The 12338-nt window shown below is 36.6% G+C and overlaps 3 protein-coding genes across 4 annotated transcripts; 1 reads left to right on the forward strand and 2 right to left on the reverse strand.

Annotated features, from left to right (window-relative positions):
• Window positions 1-86: 86 nt before the first annotated feature.
• On the reverse strand, window positions 87-3382 carry LOC105969014 (BES1/BZR1 homolog protein 4). 2 transcript variants are annotated; one of them, XM_012993733.2, is made up of 3 exons: window positions 2920-3382; window positions 640-1406; window positions 87-534 (listed from the first exon to the last, which is right to left on the reverse strand). In XM_012993733.2, exons 1-3 carry the CDS (start codon window positions 3133-3135, stop codon window positions 531-533), a joined length of 987 nt encoding a protein of 328 aa, XP_012849187.1. In that variant the 5' UTR covers window positions 3136-3382; the 3' UTR covers window positions 87-530. The 2 variants fall into 2 exon arrangements, with proteins under 2 accessions (XP_012849187.1, XP_088683662.1); XM_088827536.1 differs by lacking the exon at window positions 2920-3382 and adding an exon at window positions 2613-2796.
• A 2522-nt stretch (window positions 3383-5904) lies between these two features.
• LOC105969093 (heat shock transcription factor A4A) lies at window positions 5905-8599 on the forward strand. The gene is made up of 3 exons (XM_012993828.2): window positions 5905-6490; window positions 6727-7271; window positions 7371-8599. The coding sequence occupies exons 2-3, from the start codon at window positions 7050-7052 to the stop codon at window positions 8376-8378; spliced, it is 1230 nt and encodes a 409-aa protein (XP_012849282.2). The 5' UTR covers window positions 5905-6490; window positions 6727-7049; the 3' UTR covers window positions 8379-8599.
• Window positions 8590-9793, reverse strand: LOC105968397 (uncharacterized). Its single transcript, XM_012993023.2, has one exon. It carries the CDS (start codon window positions 9592-9594, stop codon window positions 8755-8757), a length of 840 nt encoding a protein of 279 aa, XP_012848477.2. The 5' UTR covers window positions 9595-9793; the 3' UTR covers window positions 8590-8754.
• Between the last annotated feature and the right edge of the window lie 2545 nt (window positions 9794-12338).

Genomic DNA, 12338 nt, shown 5'->3' on the forward strand with positions numbered 1-12338 from the left:
TCGAATTCATAATATGTAATCTAACCTAAAGGGATCGCACTAAAGAATGGTATACATGGAATACAAGGAAAAATATGATTGTAGGATTGGACAGAAGCTAAAACTTTCAATTGACAATCGCGTAAACACCTACGAAACAACATCGTCAGAGATACAGACAAAACTTATGGTCTTTTTACATCCAAATTACATTCTAGTTACAGATGTTATACAACACAAACAGAATTCCGAGCGGGGGGAAAAAAAGAATCAAACGAATTTTCAAGGTAAACTGCGAGAAGAAAAATCTGCTAAAAAAAATGCAGAGCCCAACTAAAATTACCTATTTATACTTCAATCTCTGTTTCTTCGAATGTAAGAAAAGGAAAAAAGAAAAATAAAAAGAAGGAAAATCTGCTCCCTGCTGTGTAATTTCCCTGGTTTAGAAAGGATCTGAAGCAAAATACGTAGTTGAACAAACGTGCAGTAATCAGACAACAGCACCTCGAGGAATATAAGAATATCTTTCACCTTTTTCTTCTACAACCTCTTCACCTGAAATTCTGAATATCAATTAAATTACCCGAGATTCATCCAAAGAAAATAGAACTCGGAAAAAAAATTGATTTTTAATACAGAGATTGTTTTGTAATAATATACCTGGTGTTAGAATTCCCCAGAGTAAGCTCAAGGTCATCAGGAGCACACTCTTCATGTATTCTCTCACCTTCCCATGGTTTCACTAGTCCCATAATATTACTACCGAAAGCAAACTCAGCCGACATTGCATCAGACATCGGAATATCCGCTGTTTGGTCCACCCCAGCTGTAATAGCCGGAGAGCAGGTCCCACTTTGCCCCGGGGTCCACATACGAGACCCCCCATTGGATAACGGTTCTTTAAAACCAAACGGATTAGCCGCCACAAGGCTGAACGTGGGAGAAGAAGCCCCATCTTGTGGAGTTTGTACACCAGAAAGCCACCTGGAATCAGGCGGAGTGTGCTGCATACCTGGACTTTGAGGCATTGAAGATGGTAGAAACGGGTAATGCTGACTGGACCAAATATTATTACCGGCCGTTGGGTCGTCCCAGTTACCGTTCATTCTAGGAGTGCGTGCAGTTGGTGAGCTCAACGGGGGTGTGACAGGAGCACTTATAGAACCTCCAGGAATGTAGAGGTGGTGGGGGAGCTTGGATGAAGATGGCAGAGTGCCGCCAGAGGATAGGTTTTTTAGCCAGGGGATGAGTGAGTTTGGGTCGGCGGTGTTAGTGGCGTTCCCTACGTAATGGGATGAAACGGGGCTTGCGAAAGAAGATGAAGATGGGCTTGGATTGAAAGAGGTACCTGGGCTTGGTTGATATGATGTGCAGGGGCTTACTGCAGATGAGCCCATTATATCCATACGTTCGACAGGCTTGCACCCCTGCAAGAGAAAGAGAGAGAGAAACAAGTTGAGATGAAGCAGAACACCAAGAAGATAAATGCCACGAAAAAAGGTTTTATATATGCAGAGGCACATTGGTTTTTCAGCACGACCAACACTTTGACGTAACTACCACTGATGAGTTAATCCCACTGAATGCTTAAAATCTGAATTAAGTCCTAACTAAATTTGCAGTAATATTTCATTGGTTTATACCACGCCTCGAAAATATGTTCACAATGCGGTCAGACTCATAACTGCACCACTTATGAAAATCCAATGTAACTTCTTTCATGATATGCCATATGCTCAATATCCTCAATAAAATTAACGGCCACAAAACGGGACCAAACTTTTAACAAATTTTCCCCATATTCTGGTGGATGAGATCTAATAGATACAAATTCTGTAAGCTTAATCACGATAATGAACGTGCTCATGTGATTTAAGAGACTGTCATCTGATTGAAGTAATGAAGTTAGGGGTGCATATTCTCTCATAATTCAATTCATTAGTAAGTAATGTGGCTGTCTAAACTGCAATTATTTTTAAGATTTAAAACCAGATCCATCTATTTGTGCTAACTACTAAAAAGATGAATAAAAACCTAAAAAGGGACCAATATATCCTTATATTAATTTGACTGACAAAAGATGAAAAATGGTTAAGAATCTTTTGAGGTACGGTGGATTTAAAAAGTAAATCACATTCTCTTATGATCTATTCTTGTACGCCGTGCAGTAAGGAGCAAAAAGTGAATGCTTCTACCAGCTTTTGGTTTTTTGGTAATATTTATAAGTTCTCTGGACATTTCAGTCCTTAAAAAAAATAATTTATTCCAAAAATACCCTCACATCGCAAATTCTCTCCTCCACATCGGAAACCACCCCTCCCATTCAAAATCCTCCTCCTCCCCTTCGGCTACACAGAAGAAGTGCGCACTTTCTCTTTCTACAACATCCACTTTTCAACTTTTTCTGCATTTTATCAATTCTAAAAAAGCAAAAGTTTTTTTGAAAACACTACTCATACGTAGGTAATCAAACCCCCAAAATTTTTGTACCTACAAAGAAGGCGGCCTCACGTGTTCTGGACAGCAGAGCAATTGACAACTAATCACACAGTAACCTAAATTATCTCCTAAAATATTAATTATTATTATTAAATGCGTATTAATAATTAAGGAGTTAATTTCGGCTACATCACCACTATCATGCGCCGGATGCGTATGGCGTACTCCAGTTCTCGGTTTTCGATACATCGATCCCCTCCCCCCAGAACTGCAGAAGCATCTACAGACATGATCAACGGCGCTAACGTCTACCATACGCATCCGGCGCATCTTAGCAAACAGCTTCAGCCCCAAAATTAAAAAAAAAAAAAAAAAAAAAAAAATACCGATCCTGAAAACATCTAACTAAAGGTTGGATTACCTGAATCGACTGGAATAAGATCTAAACACGCCGGAGCTAAGAATTAACATACGAAGTGCAGAGTACGGATTCGATCTTACCTTCCTGTAAGTGGTGCCGTCCTCCTCGACGATCCAACCAGCTTCGTTGCAGAGAGCTTTCAGGACCTCGTTGTTGTCACAGTGCTTGGGGAGCTTGTAGTTTCCGTACATCCTCAATCCGGAGAAGATCTTCGCGGCGATCGCACGGCGGCGACGCTCCCTCCGCTTGTTGTTCTCTCGCTCCTTCCATGTCGGCAGCCTCGTGCCCGATGTCATCAGCAGTCCAGTCCAGTATTGAAATCGCCTCCTCCTGCGCCAATTCTCAACGAAAGCCAAGGAAAAAGGCTAATCGGCGATCCGACCCGGTCGGAATCGGAACCGGATACAGGGGCCGGGTTTTGTGAGGGGAGTTGATAAACGCGGAGGAGATTTTGGTTATAGTGTGATTAGTGAAGAAAGAGAGAAAGATGAATAAAATTATAAATACGGGGAATGGAATAATTTTGGGACAGGGAGAAGGGGTGAAATAACGAAAATGCCACTGGAGTAATAATTTTGTATATCCTGGAAATGCGGGTCGTGCACGTGTTTAGCTCTTTCGAAGTGGGGACAAGTGTTGGAGATGGAATAGTAGTAGTTGCTAGGAAAGCAGCATTACACATTGGGCATTAGCTTTTTCGTATTATTTAATTTTTTATTATACATATACTATATAGTATATATTTTTTTATATAAAAAAAAATCACTTACGAGAATTTAATTTATATGAGTAAATTTCACTTTCGTAAAAATAATTCCCAAATTATAAATCGCATAATAATAATAATAATAATAATAATAATAATAATAATAATAATAATAATAATAATAATAATAATAATAATAATAATAAATAATAGAAATTTGCATTTTATGGTAAAAATAGCAGACCACGCGGACAAAACAACTGGCTGTGGGGCCACCGTGTCGTTGTCCTATATTCAACTGCTTGCACGTGCGCCGCGGATTAGGACTCTAAAAATACATTAACCCAATTGGATTATCAAACTTGTGTCCAAAGACAGGCTTTAGTGTGGGGCCTGCTTATTTTCCTCACTAATACATGTGGGGTATCTGAATTTTATATATTTAGTGGTTTGATAATTAATAATGTATATATATTTTGTAGTAATAAATGAAATTATATACTCCCTCCGTCTCAATTTAGATGACGTTTTTTGTTGTTTCACACATATTAAGAAAATCAATAAATGTGTATAGATTATAGTAAAAAGCATAGGAAAATACTAATATATCCTTGACATTAATTGTTTTACAACTAACTAATTAGGAGTGATAAAGGGTAAAATTGAAAATAGTGTAATTAATGATGCATTGAAAATCTAAAATGACAAATAATTTGGGACAAAAAAAACTCTCTAAAAAGACATATAATATGGGATAGAGGGAGTATATTATTTGCATGAAATATCTGTTGATGGGAAATGTAGGCTCCGATAAGTAAATAGTAAATGGGCCATGTAAATATAGTGGAGGCCCGCTTTAGCACTTGACAATAAATTGGGATAGATGGGCCACGTGATATAAGATATGCTTGCCATCTACTAGGCATCCATTACACGCTTTTACTGTTTGCTGGAAGCCCAATTATTATCTTCATATATTAAATTGTTTCAACATGGAGAGAAATACTATTAATTATTGTAACGCAAACGGTCTATTAGCTAGCAGACTTGAATCTAACAACTCCAATGGTAGGTATTAAAATGACATATTTAAATTGATGCTTGAAATAATACTTTGGTATTTCGAAAAAACTTATATGCTCCAGCCCGTAGGAATCAAATAAATTATTTTATTTTTCAAAATGTATTAAACATAAATTAATAGATATATTTGATCCCTATTCCATAGGAATATGTTAGAAAATTTATTCTTTCCACGTTGAAATTGCAGTTTGTTGGGATATATTATTTAATTTTTGGTTTAGTTAATATTTAATTATTAATTAATTAGAATAGTATAATTAGATATAGATATTGCCGTGAGTTAGTAGTAGTTAGGAGATTATTAAGTATTTTATTAGTTTAGGTAATTATCTTTTCTAGTTAAATTATGATTCTAGGGTCCTCTTATATTTAAATAGTCGTCTTGTGCTAGGGTTTTATTATATGAAGAGAAAAATATTAAAGAATAGATCTTACGTTTCGTAGGAAATATTTATGATACTCAAGAGATCGCATCACAGTTCCTAATTTCTAGAATATAGGAAAACTACTTCTTTAGTGCTTCCGTTGAATTTTATCCACACACACCAAATGGAATAAGGTTTCAATAAAAACAAAATCAATTTATTGGAATTTGTTTCGTCGAAATTGTTCTAAAAAGTCATTCCCCGTGAGAATAGAATAAATTACTACACGAGAACACAACAACATTTGTTCAACAAGATATCAATTTATTAATCAATCCAAATTACTCCCTCCGTCCCATTTTAAATGACGTTTTGGGTTGTTACAAACATATTAAGAAAATCAATAAATGTGTATAGATTATAGTAAAAAACATGGGAAAATACTAATATATCCTTGACATTAATTATTTTACACTAACAAATCAGGAGTGAGAAAGGGTAAAATTAAAAATAATGCAATTAATGATGCATTGAAAATCTAAAATGACAAATAATTTGGGACAAAAAAACCTCTCTAAAAAGACATATAATATGGGACAGAGGGAGTATTAATCAACCATTGATGGAATGAATGAATCATATGTGGGGGCGAGGAATTTCGCCTTTATTGGTGCAATGAATCATATGTGTTATTAATTTGATGTTTATTTAATTATTCCGATTGAAGTTGAATTTCTCCTAATTTTTTGGTATTAAACCCCTCGTTACAACATTTTCAATGAAACTTTTAGAAGCACTTAATTTAAATAAATACAAAAAATTGAACCGTCGAAAACGAGATTTGACGTCATTTTTCTTTGTAGAATAGAAACTTCAAAAGCGCGTCGAAGATTCCTTTAACACGCTTTCCCCTTCTCCAATCAAACATAAACAATTAATTAAGCATCAAAGCCAAAAATTTCCAAAGCAGCTGACGTCACCATCATAGAAAAAAATCCCCAAAATTCAAATCAAATCCAATTGAAAATCGGACGCATGCAGTGATAAAACAACATTACGTGGACATCCAACGACGTCGTTTGGGGTCGGTCAACGCATCCTTAATTCATTAGATCAAAAGAGGTTTAGTTATAACAACACTCACATAATCAATCACATGTCTTGAATTTGCATCCTGACCCTTCAATTCTCAACAACGTTATATTTCAGCCCTATTTTTGTCAGTGCAGGGTATACTGTAGTAAACCCCGGGGTGACTTCAGTATTTTGTAAAAGTTGAGGGTCGCCATTTTGCAAAGAAAATAAAATTATTTTATGACGGATCTTCTCTCACCATTCCCAAATGTGAAAGCCCTAGAAAACTCCACCTCGATTTCTGAAAATTCATCCTCCCTAATATATAAATAAACCCTAATCCGTACAAACCAACGAAGCTACCGTTGAGCTTCTGAGCATTTTCGCTGCGATCATAATTCTTTGATTCATTCTCTCTCTCAGGTAATTCGTCAAACACATTCATATATATGCAAATCCGTACGCGTTTGAGTCCGTACATAAATTGCATGACGCTTTATTTGGTTGTCTGTCTCGTATTTGTATGCTTTTGCTTGAAGGTTCGTGCTATTTTACTGTTGCAACGACTTTGATGTGTGCGAGTAGTTAAATTTTAATTTTAATTTTTTGGGACTTCTGATTCTAATTTTGATACTCTTGTTCTTTTGATATAAATGCAGGGTATTTGTTGCTCATGCTGAGAGGGTTTGAATTTGTGGGTTTAATCTTATTGGTAAGAGATTGGGTTAAGAAATCAAATTAGCAGTATTTTGAAGCGAAGAAGAAAGATGAGATCTTTATGCTTTCTGGGATTTTAATACAGTGTAGGAACACTGAATTGTTCTATTAAGCATAAAGATATTAATTTGATGCCGTACGGAAGTTCGACGGGAAATCTAGTGGTAGGAGTCGAATAAAAGATTTTGTCGATTTTGTTTTGTCTTCATGTTTGGGGCTGAGGAGAAATTTTAGGGAAATAATATTTGATTTCGAATAAATTTTTATGATGATGGATGAAGCTCAGTGCAGCTCTAACTCGTTGCCTCCTTTTCTCGCCAAGACATATGAGATGGTGGAAGATCCATCCTCCGACAGTGTTGTTTCCTGGAGTTGGAATAATAAAAGTTTCATTGTGTGGAATCCTCCAGAATTTTCAAGGGACCTGCTTCCCAGATTCTTTAAGCACAACAATTTTTCCAGCTTTATTAGGCAGCTCAATACATATGTGAGTAGTTTCTTTCATCTCAATTGCTTGAATAAATTTAGTGAAAGCGTGCTTTTAATAATAGCTTATCTTTGTTTGCTGCCTTTTTTTGCTTATTAGGGTTTCAGAAAAGTTGATCCCGAGCAGTGGGAATTTTCGAATGAGGATTTTGTTCGAGGGCAGCCCCACCTTTTGAAGAATATCCATAGGCGAAAGCCCGTTCACAGTCACTCGGCACCAAATTTGGCCTCGTTGCCTCCTCTTACAGAGATGGAAAGGAAATCATATAAGGAGGATATCGAAAAGCTGAGAAACGATAAAGAATCACTTCATGTGGAACTGCAGAGACACAAAGATGAGCAGCAATGTCTTAAATCGCAAATGAGGATTTTGAGTGAACGTGTGCAAAATGTGGAAAACCGACATTCAAATATGTTATCTTCTTTAGCCCAGACATTACACAAACCGGCTTCTTCGTTGGATCTTATGCCACAAGGGGAAGTTCATGATAGAAAGAGAAGATTTCCTGGAAATAGTTACTTATGCGAGGAAACCAATATGGAAGATAATAATAATAATAATAATAATAATCAGAGGGCTGCTTCTCAAAGATCAACGATTGAAAAGTTAGATGCTAATTCGCTCTTGAATTTCAACAAGGAGTTGTTGGAGCAGTTAGAGTCATCTTTGATGTTCTGGGAGAAAATTGTATTTGATGTTGGTGATGGTTTGGTGCAACGTAATTCATCCTCGGAGTTGGTTGAATCCACGAGCTGTGGGCCCAGTCCCAGCATATCTTACACCCAACTAGATCTTGATGTTGGAATCGACATGAATTCCGAACCTAAAACTGCTTTTGGGCTTGAGTTGCAACCTCGTACTGAAGAACAAGCAGTAGAGGTAGCAACCAATGTGAGAACAGGGGTCAATGACGTGTTTTGGGAGCAATTTCTTACGGAAAATCCTGGCTCGAATGATTCTTCTGAATTTCAGACAGGGCAGGCAGAAACAGAGAGCAAGAAAAATGAAAACAAACCAAGTGATCGTGGTATGTATTGGTGGAATATGAAGAGTGTAAATAACCTTGCAGAACAGTTGGGGCATCTTGCTCCAGCAGAGAGGACTTGATCGATGCTATTAGGTTTTATACTTTTTCCTTATTTAGAACGAATGCACTTTTTGGTGTCTTGTTCGGTTGTAAATTTAGAGATGAGTTGTTTGATGTGGCTCTGTAGATAGATATTTTGTGTATAAACTCCGCCTTCCTTGCACATATTATCATGTTGACGACCGTGAACTTTTCACTTTGTACACGTATTTGTTGTTAAATAGAGGGACGTTTTCCGAAAGTCTTTTTACTTTAATTTCGTGTTTTTTTTTTCTTGGCAAGTACTTATTCCTCAAAACATGCATTTTTACATATGAAAGACGAACTAACGGAAAGAGTCTTGAAAATGCATGTTATAAAAAGCATTATAATTACACGAACATCTTGTTTCCGAGGTTATTTAGGATGTATAGTATTATTTTCGTTAATACCCCTGCTAATCTCAAGCCATACCTGTTGGAATACCTTGATGATGAGGTTGTGGTATACGTCACTATTCAACGTAAGATAACTAACCAAGAGTTCTTCGAGCTCTTCAGGCCGTTGGATTCTTTTCTCGACAATCATCTCAACCATCGATTCTCTGAAGTCCTGTTGTGGGTTAAAAGAACACTTCCTTACAGCACAGCTATCGAAAACGGTCCTACTATCACCACCTTCTTGCTCCTTTGCTTCTCTCTTCTTGAACTTCGTTTTCACTTTCTTCTTCTCTTCCAACACTTTAATTCTGTTTTCCTTTTTTACTGAACAAGCTTTCGCTCTGTTTTGCTCAGTTTTTCTGCTACGAGATCCCCCGTTTTTCTCGATTTTCCCGGCTTCTGTCAGACTATCGTCTCGTCCCTCGAACTGTTTTGTACTTCGTTTGTGATCTTTTCTTGTTTGTGCTTCCATTTCTCTCGAACCGAAGCCCTTAAAACTTGAAATCGGAACTTTGAACTCATAATCAGAATCATACCAAATAGGGTTAGTTCCACTCGCATTGTCGTCTTCTGTTCTCGTCTCTTTACGAAACGAAAGCCTCAAATAAGCATCATCGTCACTGTCGTCATAGAATCTCGCTACTCTCCTACCAGCTTGCGGAAAATCTCGTTTACGTCTCTGTTGTTTCTTTGCTGGCTTAATCTCGGGGCCGACACTTTTTTGCTTCAACTTTGAAAACCAAGAAACTGGAAAAACACGACTGATTATCGGAGTACGAGATGGAGAAGATGATGATTTCTTTCTCCCCGGCTCCATATTTTATTTTTTAACAAGGAATGTGATGAATGGTTGTCTTAATGTTGTGTGATTTTTAAGGTTTTATAGAGGATATATTTAGTAGTAGGATTAGAATTTACCTATTTATTTCAAAAGAAAGGCCCGCCATAGATTTTGTAACCACTTTTTCCAACTTTATTCTATTTAACGCTTTTACTTTTTTTTTTTTTTTTTTTACTTTATTGAGAATTTTATTTGAGGAATTTTCGGATGTTAACGGTAGAGAACATATGAACAAAATCGAAATAACAAATATTTGTATCACAATTAACAAATTATATAAAATATATATAAATTTATTTTGTTAAACTAATTTAAATTTCAACAACATTTACTTTCCCGCCTTTGCTTTAACTACATAAACCAAGTTCACTAGCTCTCCCCTTCTCGAACGTCTCGAAATACTGAAAGATGGTAGTAACAGCATGTAGAATTCCAGTTCCAGAACCAATCGCACCCATTGAATTAGGCAACACAGTCAATGCTCCGATGCACACTCGAGTAACAGTAAATTAATTGTAGATTGAATTCACATTTGAATCCATGGGAATTTATTAGGTGGTATTCATCTCGTAAAATCGTATCAAAATTTTGGTAATAAAGAAACTTTCATATCGAACACTAAACATAAAATTTTATATCGAATTTTTTTGAAGGCAATTATAATTATATTTTTATCTATTGTTTAAATTTATGATATGTAATTAATGAATCATAGTGTTGAATTAACATTATAAAAGTGAAATTCTGGTATTTGATAAATTTCAACTTATGAAAAAATTGGAAATCGATTTCGACCAAATCATATATTTGGTATTAGGTACGTGCCTATACTTTAGTTTCACACGGCTATCGTCAGTTGTACCGAAACGATGAACACACTCAAGATTCGTAAATTAAGTGCATAACGATCAATTTTATGGAACCGAATTAAGAATTTGTAAACCGACAATCTCGTGTGCATATAACGACACATTTACACTTGTTATTTTCTAAAATAACCAAAATTAGGATTTATTCCTTTAAATTAATTTGAGAATAATATTTGATTTTTAAATTAAAAATAATATCACGGAGTAATACGATTTATCAAACTCCAACTTAGGGGTGTAACCGTGTAAATGAGACGAGCCGGCTTGCGAGCTTCCGAAGCTTACTCGAGAAAAGCTCGCACTCGAGCTCGAAAAATCGAGCTCGAGCTCACGAGCCCGAGCTTTTCGACGAATCGAGCTAGAGCTTCATTTCAGTTGTTCAACAGCTCGCGAGCTTTACTTTTTCTCTATATTTTTAATACATATTAATAATATATAATGATGGATATTATTAATAATAAATAAAAAAAGAATAATATTACTTTTTTGATTGAAAAAATAAATTTGATGAATGGATTTTTGGTTGTGCCGAGCTCGAGTTCGGGCTCGTTTCGTATACCTTTTGCCTTATACTTAATGTTTTTCGCTTCAGGTGTAATTGTGAAGAAAAAACTCTGAGTTCCTGTGATAGTTACAATTTATGTGCTTAAACATCAGATCTAAGTAATTTTGGTGTTTAGGTGTGTCGAATTTTAGATTTATGTAAGTCTGGCGTAGCATAAATGTTGATTGCGTAAGTGTGTTAGTGCGTGAGTGCGTGCGTGCGTGTGTGTGCTTACGTGTGTGCATGTGTGCGCGCGTGTAGACACGGCCGGTTCATGCCGGTTCACGGTTCATACCGGTTCACGGTTCATACCGGTTCACGGTTCACTTTTTTCGGAATCGGAACCGGCCTGTAATATGCACGGTTCGGCGGGCCGGGTCGGACCACCGGTTCGGGCCGGTTCCGGGCCTATCCGGGTAGGCCCGGAATATTTGATTTTTTTTTTTTAAAATATTTTATGAATAAGTAAATTATAGGAAAAATTGGGGTGTGAGGATATTTATAGAAAAAAATGGGGGAGGGGGGTAATTAAAAAAAAAAACAGACAACTGCCGGTTCACTGGCCGTTATTTGCTTTTTTTTTGAATTTTTTTGATTTTTTTTTTAAAATCCGGGTGAACCGCCGAGACAGCCCGGCGGTTCACGGTTCACCATTTCATAGAATCGGGCCCATCCCGGGGACGACGGACCGGTTCACAGGTTCCGGGCCGGGTCGTCAACGGGCCGGTTCCGGGCCCAAAATCGGCCCATAGCCGTGTCTACGGGCGTGTGTGTGTACGTAAGCCTAAGCTCTGAATGCGAGGAATTTTTTGAATTAATTATACAGATGTTGAAATATGCAACAATGAGGTCTAAGACTATTGATATTTACTTTATTTGAGGTTTTATTTAATTTTATATGATGCAGGTGTACTTGGTACTCTGCGTGGTCTTTGCAAATGCAGTTTTTGCTTTGTACGCTTTCTACTATCAACAGTACTCTCAGTTAGCTACATAACCATTTACTTGTTATACTATCAATAGTACACTCAGTTAGCTACATAGCCATTTACTTGTTCTTCTTACGGATCGTGTATCTAGTTTATTAATAGATTTTTGGATTTTCATTTAATTTGGTTTTTTCGACGTCTATCTTTAGAACGAGAAGGTTCTCCTCACGTGCATATGCTCGTATGTTGTTCCTTGCATTACTACTTGTTTCAGCAGATAAAGATTTCTTTACCGATCTTTTTCGACATCAATGCACGTATGTTGTTCCTTGCATTACTACTCGTTTCAACAGATAAAGATTTCTTTACCGATTTTTT

Source organism: Erythranthe guttata, chromosome 13 (genome assembly GCF_056151865.1).
Source record: "Erythranthe guttata isolate IM_541 chromosome 13, IM_541, whole genome shotgun sequence".
NCBI lineage: Eukaryota > Viridiplantae > Streptophyta > Magnoliopsida > Lamiales > Phrymaceae > Erythranthe > Erythranthe guttata.

Coding starts and splice junctions, on each gene's coding strand:
- LOC105969014 (XM_012993733.2), bottom strand. CDS start 3,135: ATGACATCGGGCACGAGGCTGCCGACATGGAAGGAGCGAGAGAACAAC. Junction 1,407..2,919: donor ACGGCACCACTTACAGGAAG/GTAAGATCGAAT, acceptor TTTCTCTTGCAG/GGGTGCAAGCCTGTCGAACG.
- LOC105969093 (XM_012993828.2), top strand. CDS start 7,050: ATGATGATGGATGAAGCTCAGTGCAGCTCTAACTCGTTGCCTCCTTTT. Junction 7,272..7,370: donor TTAGGCAGCTCAATACATAT/GTGAGTAGTTTC, acceptor TTTGCTTATTAG/GGTTTCAGAAAAGTTGATCC.
- LOC105968397 (XM_012993023.2), bottom strand. CDS start 9,594: ATGGAGCCGGGGAGAAAGAAATCATCATCTTCTCCATCTCGTACTCCG.